The 15323-nt window shown below is 51.9% G+C and overlaps 3 protein-coding genes across 7 annotated transcripts in view; 2 read left to right on the top strand and 1 right to left on the bottom strand.

Moving 5' to 3' along the window:
- Positions 1 to 8866, top strand: part of LOXL3 (lysyl oxidase like 3) — a 21947-nt gene extending 13081 nt beyond the window's left edge. The window contains exons 5-14 of one of the 3 annotated variants that reach the window (XM_017875259.1): positions 5055 to 5274; positions 5507 to 5687; positions 5828 to 5982; positions 6225 to 6392; positions 6526 to 6688; positions 7215 to 7458; positions 7557 to 7672; positions 7752 to 7888; positions 7995 to 8106; positions 8309 to 8866. In XM_017875259.1, the coding sequence (XP_017730748.1) occupies positions 5055 to 5274; positions 5507 to 5687; positions 5828 to 5982; positions 6225 to 6392; positions 6526 to 6688; positions 7215 to 7458; positions 7557 to 7672; positions 7752 to 7888; positions 7995 to 8106; positions 8309 to 8382 (1570 nt within the window). In that variant the 3' untranslated portion in view covers positions 8383 to 8866. The remainder of the gene's footprint in view (positions 1 to 5054; positions 5275 to 5506; positions 5688 to 5827; positions 5983 to 6224; positions 6393 to 6525; positions 6689 to 7214; positions 7459 to 7556; positions 7673 to 7751; positions 7889 to 7994; positions 8107 to 8308) is intronic. The other 2 variants (XM_017875260.1, XM_017875261.1) reach the window with 2 other exon arrangements.
- Positions 8672 to 12584, bottom strand: HTRA2 (HtrA serine peptidase 2). Of its 2 annotated transcripts, XM_017875265.1 has the most exons (8): positions 11480 to 12584; positions 11171 to 11375; positions 10887 to 11081; positions 10619 to 10651; positions 10288 to 10393; positions 10065 to 10134; positions 9276 to 9371; positions 8672 to 9170 (listed from the first exon to the last, which is right to left on the bottom strand). In XM_017875265.1, exons 1-8 carry the CDS (start codon positions 11983 to 11985, stop codon positions 9005 to 9007), a joined length of 1377 nt encoding a protein of 458 aa, XP_017730754.1. In that variant the 5' UTR covers positions 11986 to 12584; the 3' UTR covers positions 8672 to 9004. The 2 variants fall into 2 exon arrangements, with proteins under 2 accessions (XP_017730754.1, XP_017730755.1); XM_017875266.1 differs by having other exon boundaries at positions 8674 to 9170; positions 10288 to 10651; positions 11480 to 12147.
- On the top strand, positions 12095 to 15323 carry AUP1 (AUP1 lipid droplet regulating VLDL assembly factor). 2 transcript variants are annotated; one of them, XM_017875268.1, is made up of 12 exons: positions 12095 to 12409; positions 12490 to 12627; positions 12707 to 12857; positions 13048 to 13232; positions 13494 to 13566; positions 13662 to 13735; positions 13982 to 14048; positions 14150 to 14252; positions 14389 to 14508; positions 14617 to 14732; positions 14921 to 15039; positions 15137 to 15323. In XM_017875268.1, the coding sequence occupies exons 1-12, from the start codon at positions 12360 to 12362 to the stop codon at positions 15171 to 15173; spliced, it is 1233 nt and encodes a 410-aa protein (XP_017730757.1). In that variant the 5' UTR covers positions 12095 to 12359; the 3' UTR covers positions 15174 to 15323. The 2 variants fall into 2 exon arrangements, with proteins under 2 accessions (XP_017730757.1, XP_017730758.1); XM_017875269.1 differs by having other exon boundaries at positions 12229 to 12409; positions 12490 to 12857.

Here is a 15323-nt window from a genome sequence, read left to right as displayed (position 1 = left end):
TGAATGAAGAAATTTAAATCAAGACAAATAACAGCACTGGTCCTCAATAAGACAGAGTCCTTAACATAACTTATATATAATTTTATATATAAAATATTTATAAGATAAAAGGGTCTAAACTTTTATATAAATATGAAATAAGATTACATATATGTGTGTGTATATATATAAATAATACAAAGACCTTATGATATAATCTCCTTAAATAATTTAGAGAAGAGGTACTTCTAAATTTCTAGACAATACCAAAATGTTTGAGTACTACTCTGGAGATCAAGGTGATCTCTCCAGGTTGATTGGTGAAGAGGCCAAGTGTATTTCATTTTGGACATTTTAGACATGTTTAAGAAAAATATATTTGAAGAAAAAATTTCACACCATATTTATAAGATGAAGGAGTCTAACTACTAGTAATGTCTCAGTAAAGGGACCTGAAAGTTGTATATTCTTTGCCAAGAATGTCCAACATTTTGGACACTTTGACAAAGAGACCAATTAAGTACATCCTCACGAAGAAGCTGAGGCAGGAAATATCAAACAGCTTCTGACTGGTTTAAAATATATACATATATTTAAATCCCAAGGTGTCTTCACACATTAAACAGTCATCCCTCCGTACCCATGGGGGATTGGTTCCAGAACCTCCCAAGGATACCACAATTCAAAGATGCTCAAGTCCCTGATATAAAATGCTGTAGTATTTACATATAACCTATGCACATCCTCTGTATGCTTTAAATCATCTCTAGATTACTTATAATACCTAACATAATGTAAATGCTACATAAGTAGTTGTTATATTTTATTGCTTAGGGAATAATGACAAGAAGAAAAGTTGGTACGTGTTCAGTACAGATGCAAGTTGAATCCACAGATGCAGAGCCCATGGATATGGAAGGCCAGCTGTACTGTGTTGAAATATGACTCCTCAAGAGAAACAGCAGAGCAGGAACATGTTCAAAGAAAGGACAACTAAGGCTGGGCTCAGTGGCTCATGCCTGTTATCCAAGCAATTTGGGAGGCCGAGGCAGGAGGATAGCTTGGGCTCAGAAGTTTGAGATGAGATCAGCCTGGACAACATAGTGAGACCCTGCTTCTACAAGAAAAAAAAATAATAATCAAAAATATTAGCCAGTCATGATGGTGCATGCCTGTGGTCCCAGCTATTCAGAAGGCTAAGGTGGGAGAATCACTTGAGCCCAGGAGGTCAAGGCTGCAGTAAGCCATGGTTGCACCATGGCACTGCAACCTGGGTGACAGAGTGACCCTGTCTCAAAAACAAAAAAAAAACAAAAAAAAAGGAAAAATGATTTATTTCCTTGGAAGTTAGGGAGATGAGCTCAGTTTGTGAATGACCATAGCATATGGGATTGGAACTTCAGCAGGAAGGGTGGTGTCATTGTGAGGAGCCTGGCCTGTGTTCCCCAGTCAAACCAAGTTAACGCCCTTGGATATTCAGCCTTGGTTCTTGGTCCTGGTCCAGCAGCCTCAGGCCTGGACAATGCCAGAATTCTTTCTCAAAGACAGCATCCAGGAAAAAAAGACACAGTAGCCTCCCTAGGCCTGACTCAGGCTAGTTCTCCCTCCTAGCCTGGTCAGTCTAGCAATCCTAACAATCCTAACAATGCTCCCCTTAGGCCTCCACTGAGGTTTAGCACTAACATCTGGACCCAGGAGTCCTTACTTGCCATCTGCCCTATAGCTAATTTCTGAGGGTGGTGGCATGGGGACACTGTCCTGAGTCCACAGCCTTCATTTCTGCTCACCCACCTGGTCATGTGCTGATGAGGCCAAGCAACCATGAAACCTCGGGTCTCGGCCAGGCACAGTGACTCACGCCTGTAATCCCAGCACTTCCGGAGGCCAAGATGGATGGATCGCAAGGTCAGGAGTTTGAGACTAGCCTGGCCAAGATAGTGAAACCCCATCTCTACTAAAAATACAAAAAAAAAAAAGAAAGCAAGCAAACTCGGGTCTCAGGAGTGTCTTGTCTGCTGTTACAATGTCGTGCCACCAGGAAGCCTTCTGACTGCTAGAAGAGAAATCTTGCCCCTGGTCCTAGTTGCACCAGCCTTTTCCACTTGGTTCTGCACTGACCCTGACTACTATTGTCTTATCCTCACAGAAAGTTGAGGAAGCGAGCGGCCAAGGTCTCAACCCGATGCCCCAAGTCCCTTGGAAGGTAATGGGGCAAGAGCCCTGGGACCTCCTGCTCACCCTGTGGCCCCAGGAGGTGGATGGATGGATGGCAGCCTATCCATATCCATCCCAGAACCCAAACTGATGGATTAGGGATGTGAGGAAAATGGCTTTTCCTGTGGGGAGGTGAAGGGAGCAGGCATGGGGTTGGGCAAGCTTTGATCTTAGGGAACACAAGGAGGAAGTAATGTAGGAGCGGCTAAGAAGCCTGCCATCTTTACATGTCCCCCAAATAGCTTGGACTCCAACCTCAGCCACCTTCATTCCTCCTCCTTCCTGCCCCCTCCATCACTTCACTTCTCTCCCCTCTCCACCTTTCTTCTTCCTTCCTCCTCCTCCCAACTCTGCCACCTGGATTGACATCGCTAGATTTCCCATTACTGTTGCTGAATCCAGAGAGCAGCATGAGTTCTGAAATGCAGTTTAGTGGTATTCGGCAGACGGTGGATGCGGAAAATCTGGCCGTCCTTCACTTTTCCTGTCCCCATGCTGCCCACAAAGGGTCTTTCCCAGAAACAGAAAAATAACCCTCTACCTTTCCTGTGCCACATATGTAACCACTACCTCTACCAACTTCCTTCTCCTTTTTGCAGACCAATCACCAAGCTTAAAGTCAAACCCAAACCCCGAGTGGGCAGGGGGCCAACTAAGAGGTAAATAAAATTCAGGTTGGGTGGAAAGGAGAGGGAGCACGGAGTTACCCGGCTGTGCCCAGGGAGGGAGGGGGTCCAGGAGGCCTGTGTGGCTGAAAGAGCTGACCAAGAAGAGGAGCAGCAGCAGCTCTTAGAAATCACCTTCCAGGGCTTTAACCAAAGTGTTACGCAAGACTGGTCCTTACCTTGGTCTCAGGAATGATGCTCATCCCAGGATTTGTTGGTTTTTTCACTCACTGACTACCTCGTTCTACATGCTTACTTATCTTCCCCTGGTGAATTCCAGGAGACAACCTGGTGCTTTTCTCTTTCAGACGCCATACTTGCCTCTCCTGTAAGAGGTTACATTTGCCTAAAGGATCAGTGTTCCCAAATCAAATGCTTTATTTGATTAGTTGTTGAAAATAAGTGCTACCAGCTTACTCAAGATGGAGTGAAACTCAGGGTCCCCTTTGGAACCTTTACCAGGAATGCGGACAGATTGACAGCCCCTGCCTCTCTGGCTCATTTTCCACAATTAGGCTCCCATTTCCCTAATCTTCCTCCTGGGCTCCTTTAGAACTCGAAGTGGGAAGCTTCCAACCCCTGTGATTACATCTAACTTGTCTTCAAAAGGCAGTTTGCACATTAAAAGTCTCCCTGATAACTTCAACAGGGACTGAAGTATTGATAATTCATCCCTTTCTCCTCTCCTGTTCTCAACAAGTTCTAGTCTCACCCAGTGGTCCCCTCATAGCCCTCATTCCCCAGCTTCTCTGGTGGTTTCAAAGAATCTCAGAAATTTGGGGATGTTCTTGTAGTGCCCTTCTAGCTTAGGGTCACCTTTGCCCAACATGGCCACACTCTAGCCTTCCCTGACCCCCCACATTAAAGTACACACTGCCATTTTTATTTTGTTCATTGTAGACAACGGGGATGAGGATGTTTAGAAGATAGATGTCTTTTTCCTGTGATGGGCTCTTTTTTACTTTCAGCCAAACAGGACTCTGGGAGACTGCCTGATCTCTAGATCTTCAGGATCCATTTATCCTGAGCTTCCAGAGGTGTTCTGTAAAGTCTCCAGGCTTCTTTTGTCTGTTTTGTGTATAAACTTTTCCTCCTTCTGTCTCTTCCTAGCCAATGGCTTCAAGTCATCATATTCCATCCTTCCTCTGACATCAGGTGATAGGGCACATTACTGCAATAATGCATGACCACATCAGCCTCACAGACCCATTCCACTGACACCAGACCTCATCTTCTTCCCTTTTTCTGCAGGCTTGACCCAACTGTTTTGGGCAGAGTGTACTTCACTCAGGCACATGCCTCACTGCAGCCTCTCATTCTATTGGTATCAATAAACAAGTTCCCCCATTCTCTCAAACATCTTGGCAGCATTTCCAAGCTTTAGCATCTATAGTTCAGCCCCATTATCCTATTCAGATGGCTTTGGGACACTGTTATGTTGAAATTGCAGAAGCATGGACTGCCTTTTTAAAGACTTACACAGCACAGGTCCTGGGATGTCTCTGCCATTTTGTTGTTCACATCCACTTCCTTTCTCTGGTCCTTTATTCCCTCAGACTTTGACCTGTCCTGCATTTATACATCTTCATTCTTGCATATGCCAGTCCCAGTTCTTCCTGCGTCTACCTGCTGGTCTGTTCTTGCTGCACCTGCCCCTCCTAATCTGTCCTGCAGAGTCTCTGGCCTCTGCGGAGCCATGTAGATGGGAGACTTCCTTAGTCCTTTGCATCCTGACTTACTCAGTTATTCCAGTCTCAGCATCACAGAAGGACTTGCTCGCCCTGGCTTTTCAGGCTTCCTGTGTCAGCCACTCCCTCCTGGCCATTTCTTCCAGCTGGAAAGTCCTGGTTTCCCCTTCCCTGAGGCCTTAGCCTCAGCCTCCTTTAGGGCCAGCAGCCTGAAACCACTTGGAACAGTTTCTTCCAGGCAAGTCGAGACTAGCCATCCTTCCCTTAGGGTTGTTCTACTGCAGGAGGTCCCCAAGGGCCCTCCTGTCTAGGTAGTTGAGGCTCCTTCAGCCTGGAAACGCAGCAATCCCCATGTATCTCCAGAGGGAAACAGAAGGGGGAAGAACAGGAGATAAATGGTCACAAAAGGGTGGGGGGCATGGTGGAGGCTTGAAGTGGGAGGATGGTTGTGGGGCCAAGAGGCAGGAGCATTGTTTTACCCTACTGCACCTCACTCCTGTCCCCCCAGGCTGCTGGCCCAGCGGCAGCAACACTCCTTTGGTCTGCATGGGGTGGCGTGCGTGGGCACGGAGGCCCACCTCTCCCTCTGTTCCCTGGAGTTCTATCGTGCCAATGACACCGCCAGGTGCCCTGGGGGGGGCCCTGCGGTGGTGAGCTGTGTGCCAGGCCCTCTCTACGCAGCGTCCAGTGGCCAGAAGAAGCAACAACAGTCGAAGCCTCAGGGGGAGGTGTGTGAGACAGTGACTATGACCTTTCCCACCCCAGGTGGAGAACCCCTAGCCTGGCAACCCCTGATTAAGCACAGCCCTGACCTTTGAGGACAGAGAGGAGCCTTCCAGGGGGTGGGCCACAGACCTGATACCACCCACTCCCTCCCACCAAAGTCTCACTCATCTCCTAGGTGCCCTCTCCGTGCAGATGCTGCCATTTGCCTCTGTTGGGCATTTCTCTGTTCTGTAGGCCCGTGTCCGTCTAAAGGGCGGCGCCCACCCTGGAGAGGGCCGGGTAGAAGTCCTGAAGGCCAGCACATGGGGCACAGTCTGTGACCGCAAGTGGGACCTGCATGCAGCCAGCGTGGTGTGTCGGGAGCTGGGCTTCGGGAGTGCTCGAGAAGCTCTGAGTGGTGCTCGCATGGGGCAGGGTGAGGCGGCATGGAGGTGGGAGGGAGAGGGAAGGAGGTACATGCTCCTGGGGGGCACGTTCCTTCGGAAGGTTAGGTGTCCCCTGGGCAGACAATATATGCTTAGTTACAACTTCCTGATCTTTGCCATCTGGTCCTAGGCATGGGTGCTATCCATCTGAGTGAAGTTCGCTGCTCTGGACAGGAGCTCTCCCTCTGGAAGTGTCCCCACAAGAATATCACAGCTGAGGATTGTTCGCATAGCCAGGATGCCGGGGTCCGGTGCAACCTACCTTACACTGGGGCGGAAACCAGGGTCAGTCATCCTCTCCACCTTGGTTGAGGTCTCTTTCATCCTATCCAGGCCTGGCCTCCAATCTACAGTCCAATGGCCCCCAGCCCATGGACTGGCCCCTGCCATCCTGCAGCTCCCACCTGACCCATCACTTGCTAGCCCATTATGTGCCTCTGAGTCATGCTTCAGCTACATCTATGTTACAGACTCTCACTACCTCACCTCAAAGCTTCCTCCAGCGCTTCCATTCTGTGTCACTACAGATCCGACTCAGTGGGGGCCGCAGCCAACATGAGGGGCGAGTCGAGGTGCAAATAGGGGGACCTGGGACCCTTCGCTGGGGCCTCATCTGTGGGGATGACTGGGGGACCCTGGAGGCCATGGTGGCCTGTAGGCAACTGGGTCTGGGCTACGCCAACCACGGCCTGCAGGTGAGTGGGAAGGAGAGGGGAGCCGAGGCTGTTGTCTCAAAGCCTGTGTTTTGGGCAGAGGGCTGAGGAATGAGTCCCTTGGCCCAAGATGCTGGATCCTGGGCCTTACAGAAACATCTGCGTATATCCCCAGGAGACCTGGTACTGGGACTCTGGGAATATAACAGAGGTGGTGATGAGTGGAGTGCGCTGCACAGGGACTGAGCTGACCCTGGATCAGTGTGCCCATCATGGCACCCACATTACCTGCAAGAGGACAGGGACCCGCTTCACTGCTGGAGTCATCTGTTCTGAGAGTGAGTGAAGGAGGGAGTGATGCATGCCAGGGAAGGGAGGGTCTGGGCCCCCTTTGCAAGGAACGGGGGCTGTAATCTGGAGGGGCACTCATTCCCCATAAAAGAACCAGTTTCACCAGGCAGGCGTGGTGGCTTACACCTGTAATCCCAGCACTTTAGGAAGCCAAGGCGGATGGATCACGAGGTCAGGAGTTCAAGACCAGCCTGGCCAAGATGGTTAAACCCTGTCTCTACTAAAACTACAAAATTTAGCCAGGTGCGGTGGCAGGCGCCTGTAATCCCAGCTACTTGGGAGGCTGAGGCAGGCGAATCACTTGAACCCGGGCGGCAGAGGTTGCAGTGAGCCAAGGTCACGCCACTGCACTCCATCCTGGACGACAGAGTGAGACTCTGTCTTAAAAAAAAAAAAAACCACCACCACCACCACAACCAAAAAAAACAGTCTCACACACTAGGAAGGGATGGAAGCACCGCTCTCTGTGAAGTCAGCAGTGACTTCTAACACCCTCTTCCTTTATCGGTGCAGCTGCATCAGATCTGCTGCTGCACTCAGCATTGGTGCAGGAAACCGCCTATATCGAAGACCGGCCCCTGCATATGTTGTACTGTGCTGCGGAAGAGAACTGCCTGGCCAGCTCAGCCCGCTCAGCCAACTGGCCCTATGGTCACCGGCGTCTACTCCGATTCTCCTCCCAGATCCACAACCTGGGACGAGCTGACTTCAGGCCCAAGGCTGGGCGCCACTCCTGGGTGTGGCACGAGTGCCATGGGTGAGAGGGTAGGGAGTCAAGTAGAAAGGCAAGGCCACGGGGATGGGGCAAACCTTCTGGGGGCAGAGAAGAAAACAGAAGTTCCCTTCTCCCCACAGGCATTACCACAGCATGGACATCTTCACTCACTATGATATCCTCACCCCAAATGGCACCAAGGTGGCTGAGGGCCACAAAGCTAGTTTCTGTCTCGAAGACACTGAGTGTCAGGAGGGTGAGTTGGGGCCTGAAGTGGACCACATGGTATCCATCGCACAGCCTCTCCTTACACTGACATATGCCAATCCCTCCAGATGTCTCCAAGAGATATGAGTGTGCCAACTTTGGAGAGCAAGGCATCACCGTGGGTTGCTGGGATCTCTACCGGCATGACATTGACTGTCAGTGGATTGATATCACGGATGTGAAGCCAGGAAATTACATTCTCCAGGTACCTGGAGTCTGGGGCTTCCAGATGGGTGACTGGGGGGAGCGTTAAAGACACCTTTGAGTTTGAGGATTGTTGCTGGGTTAAGTGGCCTTTTTCTCACTCACAGGTTGTCATCAACCCAAATTTTGAAGTAGCAGAGAGTGACTTTACCAACAATGCAATGAAATGTAACTGCAAATATGATGGACATCGAATCTGGGTGCACAACTGCCACATTGGTATTTGATGGGAAGAGCAACCCAGGAAGATTAGGGGATGGGAGGGAAAGACATTCATTCTCTTTTCCGTAACTTGTTTCTGCATCTTCCCACCCTCCTCTGGAGCTCTCAGTCCCTCCACTTGTACCCATCCTTCTCCACAGTGGGTCTGTCTCCCTCCCTCTGTGCAGGGCGCCTCCCAAATTGCCTGTCCACTCTGCAGGTGATGCCTTCAGTGAAGAGGCCAACAGGAGGTTTGAACGCTACCCTGGCCAGACCAGCAACCAGATTATCTAAGTGCCATTGCCCTCTGCAAACCACCACTGGCCCCTAATGGCAGGGGTCTGAGGCTGCCATTACCTCAGGAGCTTACCAAGAAACCCATGTCAGCAACCGCACTCATCAGACCATGCACTATGGATGTGGAACTGTCAAGCAGAAGTTCTCGCCCTCCTTCAGAGGCCAGCTGTCAGTACCTGTAGCCAAGCATGGGAATCTTTGCTCCCAGGCCCAGCACCGAGCAGAACAGAGCAGAGCCCACCACACCACAAAGAGCAGCACTTGACTAACTGCCCACAACAAAAGATGGCAGCAGCTCATTTTCTTTAATAGGAGGTCAGGATGGTCAGCTCCAGTATCTCCCCTAACCTTAGGGGGATACAGCTTTACCTCTAGCCTTTTGGTGGGGAAAAGATCCAGCCCTCCCACCTCATTTTTGACTATAATATGTTGCTAGGTATAATTTTATTTTATATAAAAAGTGTTTCTGTGATTCTTTAGAGCCCCGGAATCAGTGCTGGTGGTTGGAGGGACCTGCCCCCACTGGTTCATTTAACCCTCTGTCCCGGCGCCCTCAGAGCCTCAGCCAGGAAGGCAAGGAGGAAATGAGAGCAGGAGCCTCATACTCTTGGTGATCTATTCATTCTGTGACCTCAGGGGTCACATATAAGGTCAGTGTTTCTCGTCCCCGCCGGATCTGCACTGCCAGCTGGGATTGGGTTCGAACAGCTTCATAAACATCTTCAGCATTTTGTACCATCTGCCCCCCAATGGCCAAAATCACATCACCAGGCCGCAGACCAGCCCTACAGAGAAAAATGGACAGAGAGAAAAGAAGGAGTACAAAGCCTAGTTCAAGGACACATGCACACCTCGCCCATCCCCATATCACACTGCAGCCTCTCCCTCACCGGTGTGCAGGGGAGCCCAGGATGACTTTATGGATGAGTACACCATGCTGAACATCGGGAAAGCTTGGTTCTCGAAGCTGTAGTTCAGCAAGGATGCTGAAAGTACACAGATCACCCTATTAGCCAAACCCAGGCATTCTCCCCATCCTGAGTTCCACCTCAAGTCTCTCGTCAACACATTGGCAAATATATGGACAGGACATGCGCTAGGTACTACAAAATACAACAGCAACTCACTTTCTGTCTTCTAGCAATAAAATGTAACATGTACATAAAAGATGTACACCACATGAGGGCACCAAATGACAAACAGTGTTAAATCAATAGCACTAATGTCATTCTAGAATACTAAAAGAAGCTTTAAGGGGAAAAAACTTAAGCTGAGCCTAAAAGGATGGGTCCGATATTAACCATATAAAACAAGAACAGCATAAATAAAAAACATGGGAGTAGGAAATCAGGTTGGCTGAGTATTCATATAGGAAAGTATTACAGCCAGGTCTAGAAAGTTGATTTACGGACAGATGGAAAATGGCCCTTAAATGCCAAGTTAATGGATTGAAGGCTTGAAATCAAAGCAGTAACAGGATGAAATCAGTCTGGTGACAGGTATACAAAGTAGAGTGGGATAAGAAAGTCAAGATAATGAAGGGAGACAGGTCTTGTGATTATTTCAAGTGTGACACAGTTCATTTTAGATAAAGACAGAAATGAGAACAAAGCTCAATAGAGGTGCCCACCTCTGATTACACTGGTCACATTACATGTCACTATCCCTAAAGCTCATACCTGGGACTCAGGGTCAGCATCATCACCCCAATGTAGCGCCGCTGGGACCCACTGATTCCAGAGGAGGAATCTGTGACAGAGGGACAAATAAGCCCCACCCAGCTACATCCTTCCTTCCCTGCCATCTTCTCCCAATAGACCACCCTCTAGGAAGTCCCAATGAATGCCCCTCCCCTATTTCCACCACTTTAAAGAAACCTATTTCCCCATAAGCCAGGCTCACTCTTCTTTTCCCCACGATGCAGAAACTCTCGAAGGCGATCAGAAGGGATGGCAAAGGAGATTCCAGCTGTGACCTTCATGGTGTTCACTCCAATCACCTCTCCATCCTGCAGGGATACATCCCCCAGTTCCCTAGCCCAAACAAATAGTAGGGGATGGGGGCACTCGAACAAAAGTTGCAGCAAGTGTTGGGGAGATCCGGTTGGATGTTGAGAGATAGCCAACAAAGAACTGCTCAGAAACTTGACCAAACATCCTTGAATTAGGGAAAACCTACCCTTCCCACACTGACCTGGGGCTGGGATTCTTGGAAGGAAGGATGTCTCACTCACCAGGTTAACCAGGGGACCTCCAGAGTTCCCAAACTGCAGGACAAGGAGAAAACATGAAAGAGATGTGAGGATTCTAAGTCTGGGGGCATACCAGGATGTAGGTACTTTCTTCAAATTCTCTTCTTTCTCAGCCCATGAATGAGTGGCCACATTTTTGCAGCCTAAGCTCTGTATATAGGCTCATCTACCATATATCAGTTGGTGCTTGTACCACACAGCCTCTCCCCACTCCCCCATCATGTGTCATTTCTCTCCTATCAGGACGCACATCAATAGCTGCATCCGTCTGAATGTATTCCACATTGGTTTGGGGTAGTCCCAGGTCTCTGGCTGGACGCTGAGCAGAGCTAACAATGCCGGATGTGATCGTGTTCTGCAGTGCAAAGGGACTTCCCATGGCAACAACAAACTCCCCTTGCCGGACATCAGCTGAGCGTCCCAGAGGTAGCGTGGGGAGAGGCTCCTAAGGGAGAATGGGTATAAGAGACCTGTCATCTGGAGATGCGAGCAAACAAGCAGCTCCAACCAGACCTGGCCTACCCCAGCCCCCACCTTAGTCTGAATCCTCAGCGTTGCGATGTCTGCCACGGGATCCACAGCTGTGACCACGGCCTCATACGTGTCACCGCTAAGCAGTCTCACACGGACTCTGCGCCGATCAGCCACCACATGGGCGTTGGTGACAATGAGCCCATCGGCAGCCACCACGAATCCTGAGCCGTTCGAGATAGGGACTTCACGGCCCAAGAAAGGGTGCCTGGAATGGAGGGAAAGCACGGATAAGAGGAGGCTCTGTCCCCTCCTACCCGCCCGCCCTCCGGCCCGTGGCTTCAGTGCCTCCCGGTCTACCCCCACCATTACCGGTCCAGGATCTCGATATAGACCACGGCAGGTGCTGTCTTCTCTACCACATCTGCGATGAAGTTGTACTGACTCCGGGGAGAAGCGGGCGGCGGGCCAGGGACGGCGGCGAGGACGGCCGGAGGACCCCGACCCCCGCCCCACAACAACAACAGCACTGCCCCCCCAGCGCCCAGTGCCACAGCCAGCCAAGCGCGCGAACGGGTTCCAGAGTTCTCTGAGGCCTCCCGGGTCCTGGTATCTGGGGTCACCGCAGTCAGTTGTGCCCGGGGACCCGGGGTCCCAGACGTCAGACATGCTCGGGGTTCAGTGACCCCAACATACAACCGGGCCCAGAGACTGGGGGTCCCATAAGTCACTCGGGCCCGGGGGTCAGAAGTTCCTGACGTCAGCAGGGCCCGGAGGTCAGGGGTCAACCGGGGTCTCCTCCCCCAGCGAATGCCCCCCAAAGCCCGCCATGCCCGAAGGCTCCAGCCTGCAACCCGCCCCGCCCTCGGCGCAGCCATCAGCTCCGCCTTGGCTGCCTCCTCGCCCGCCCTACTCAGAGGCGGCACCCAGGACGCGAGCAGACGGACAGTAGGACGCGGGGCACGCCGGTACCTGAAGTCCTCCAGAAGTGCACGTCGGAACCAGGATTCCGGGAGGCCGACTCCTCCCCGTCCCGCGAATGCCGGGAATTGTGGTCTCCGTGGGACGCGAGTTGTGAGACGGCCCAAGGGGCCGCAGGGTATGCTGGGACCGCTAGCCCTTCCGGCGCGCCTCAAGACTTCGGGTCCTGTCACCCCGGGCGGATGCCCAAAGACTCCGCCTTCCCAGGAGCCCCTGCGGCCGGGCGCGAAGATGGCGGCGGCGACGACCAGGCGCTCCTGAAGCAGCAGTTATGGAGCTTCCCTCAGGGCCGGGGCCGGAGCGGCTCTTTGACTCGCACCGGTAAGAGACCCGGCGGGAAGAGACCTATCCCTGCGTCCTCTCGGCCTTCGGCGCCCGACCACTTCGCCTCTCGCCCCCAGGCTCCCGGGTGACTGCTTCCTGCTGCTCGCGCTGCTGCTCTACGCGCCGGTCGGGTTCTGCCTCCTCGTCCTGCGCCTCTTTCTCGGGATTCACGTCTTCCTGGTCAGCTGCGCGCTGCCGGACAGCGTCCTTCGCAGGTTCCGACGCGGGCGTTCGGGGAGTGTCAAAGCAGGGCCTGGCCCGAGGCCACACAGTCACCACCGCCTGTGTCCCCAGGTTCGTAGTGCGGACCATGTGTGCGGTGCTGGGGCTCGTGGCCCGGCAGGAGGACTCCGGACTCCGGGATCACAGTGTCAGGGTCCTCATTTCCAACCACGTGACACCTTTCGACCACAACATAGTCAATTTGCTCACCACCTGTAGCACCGTGAGTGAGAACGAGGCCGAGAGCGCCACGGGGCGGTTCCCTGGGTCCCAGCTGAAGGCCCCCCTGTCCCCACTCGCGTTCCCCATGGAGGATACTGAGCCTTACCCCTAACCCCGATCCTCTACCCCACATGTCAGTTTTTTTCATTTTCCTCAATTTTTTTCTTCTTGCTTTCTCTTCTGGTTCCCAGCCTCTACTTAATAGTCCCCCCAGCTTTGTGTGCTGGTCTCGGGGCTTCATGGAGATGGATGGGCGGGGGGAGTTGGTGGAGTCACTCAAGAGATTCTGTGCTTCCACGAGGCTTCCCCCCACTCCTCTGCTGCTATTCCCTGAGGAAGAGGCCACCAATGGCCGGGAGGGGCTCCTGCGCTTCAGGTGGGTTTAGCACAGGTATCGGGTGCCAACTGGGTAGGTGGTCAAGCTTGTGGGCCCTTGAGTTTTTACAACCTTCTTCGGCCCTTAGCCCCCAACATCTCTAGTTAATTTCCTTTCTGTCCACTTTTAGTTCTTTCTCCTGAATGCCTTCTTTTTTCAATTATGTGCTTGTAGAGTTTGACAGTTGCCTGTTTTAAGGCACCTATGATCTGCTGACTAGCCTGGCTGGATTCCCATCCTACTTTCTCCTTCCTCTTGTAGTTCCTGGCCATTTTCTATCCAAGATGTGGTACAGCCTCTTACCCTGCAAGTTCAGAGACCCCTGGTCTCTGTGGTGAGTGTGTGTTGAACAAGGAATCTCTGGGGCTTGGAGGGGAAGTTTCCCATCCCTGGCCCTGGCTTAGGCCTCACTTCATGCCCTCCCCTCAGACGGTGTCAGACGCCTCCTGGGTCTCAGAACTGCTGTGGTCACTTTTCGTCCCTTTCACGGTGTATCAAGTAAGGTATTATTAACTGCCCTCACATTTTGGTCGCTGGGGAGAGGCTCACCTCAAGGTCAAGGAATTAGTGGCCTCTGCCCTGTCCATTTGTAGATCTTTATATCAGAGTTCTACCACAGAAGCAACACAAAGTATTTACAGTATTTACTATTTTCCCACCCTCACCCTGCAAAGAGGTACCAAAGCGGGGAATGGTGACAGCCTCTACCCTGGGTGCCCACAACATAGCCCTGGATTGTTTTTTTGCAGGTGGCTTCGTCCTGTTCATCGCCAGCTAGGGGAAGCGAATGAGGAGTTTGCACTCCGTGTACAACAGGTGGTCGGGTGCACAGGCAGGGTGGAGGTGGGGTCCCTGCTTAGGAGGAGAGGGAGGAAAGCTTGAGATCTTGACACTTCCAGTCTTCCAATTCTCCCTAGCTGGTGGCCAAGGAATTGGGCCAGACAGGGACACGGCTCACTCCAGCTGACAAAGCAGAACACATGAAGCGACAAAGACACCCCAGATTGCGCCCCCAGTCAGGTATGTGGTCTCTATACATTACAGCTTTGGAGTTTTTTGTTTTTCACCCTACTGTGATTCCTCCCCTATTCCTGTGCTAGTTAGCCTCTCCTAGTTCTCTGCTTACCAGAATTTCTTTTTTTTTCTTTTTCCACAGCCCAGTCTTCTTTCCCTCCCTCCCCTGGTCCTTCTCCTGATGTGCAACTGGCAACTCTGGCTCAGAGAGTTAAGGAAGTTTTGCCCCATGTGCCATTGGGTGTCATCCAGAGAGACCTGGGTATGGGAAAGGGTGGCCCCACGCCGGGAGATTGGGCACAGGGAGGAAAAGTGGGTTGTGAAGGAAGAAAGTGAGCAAGGAGTGGACTCCCTTCTCTTTTCTCCTCAGCCAAGACTGGCTGTGTAGACTTGACTATCACTAATCTGCTTGAGGGAGCCGTAGCTTTCATGCCTGAAGACATCACCAAGGGAACTCAGTCCCTACCCACAGCCTCTGCCCCCAAGGTGAGACCCAGGAAATGGTCAGATCCAAGTCTTGCAGTGAGTTGGGGGCAGGCTACATACTCCCTTATCCCTGACCTTTCTTTTTTGATCCTGAGACCCTAGCATAGTGCCTCTCTTGCGAAGTTGGCATTCGATGCGTGTTTAATGATGATGACTCCGCAAGCCCTCTGACATTGTGATCACCTCAGTTCCCCAGCTCTGGCCCGGTGACCCCTCAGCCAACAGCCCTAACATTTGCCAAGTCTTCCTGGGCCCGGCAGGAGAGCCTGCAGGAGCGCAAGCAAGCACTATATGAATACGCAAGAAGGTGAGGGGGTTAGAGGGCAATGAATAGGTTGGGAGAGAATGGAATTATGGAGCTACTATGGCAAAGCCTGAATAATGTTTCTCCCTATGTCCCACAGGAGATTCACAGAGAGACAAGCCCAGGAGGCTGACTGAGCTCAAAGGAACAGGATAGCACCCAGAGCCGCAGGACGGAGACTGGGGGCAGCCCTCACCCAACTCACAACAGGCTGGATGGGTGGGTGGTAAAAAGGGAAGGATGAGGCTCCCCCAATATCACATTAAATTCATGGTTTTCATTCAAGG

The sequence above is a fragment of the Rhinopithecus bieti genome, unplaced genomic scaffold (genome assembly GCF_001698545.2).
Source record: "Rhinopithecus bieti isolate Rb0 unplaced genomic scaffold, ASM169854v2 scaffold_9978, whole genome shotgun sequence".
Classification (NCBI taxonomy): Eukaryota; Metazoa; Chordata; class Mammalia; order Primates; family Cercopithecidae; genus Rhinopithecus; species Rhinopithecus bieti.
This window is presented reverse-complemented; position numbering and strand designations above follow the sequence as displayed.

Excerpts from the sequence above, each read along its gene's own strand:
- AUP1 (XM_017875269.1), top strand. The coding sequence starts at position 12,271 with ATGCCCAAAGACTCCGCCTTCCCAGGAGCCCCTGCGGCCGGGCGCGAA. Across the intron at positions 14,733-14,920 it reads CCACAGCCTCTGCCCCCAAG|TTCCCCAGCTCTGGCCCGGT; the intron begins GTGAGACCCAGG and ends TGATCACCTCAG. Across the intron at positions 15,040-15,136 it reads CTATATGAATACGCAAGAAG|GAGATTCACAGAGAGACAAG; the intron begins GTGAGGGGGTTA and ends TATGTCCCACAG.
- HTRA2 (XM_017875266.1), bottom strand. The coding sequence starts at position 11,985 with ATGGCTGCGCCGAGGGCGGGGCGGGTTGCAGGCTGGAGCCTTCGGGCA. Across the intron at positions 11,082-11,170 it reads CGCTGAGGATTCAGACTAAG|GAGCCTCTCCCCACGCTACC; the intron begins GTGGGGGCTGGG and ends ATTCTCCCTTAG. Across the intron at positions 9,372-10,064 it reads ATGCTGACCCTGAGTCCCAG|CATCCTTGCTGAACTACAGC; the intron begins GTATGAGCTTTA and ends GTGTACTTTCAG.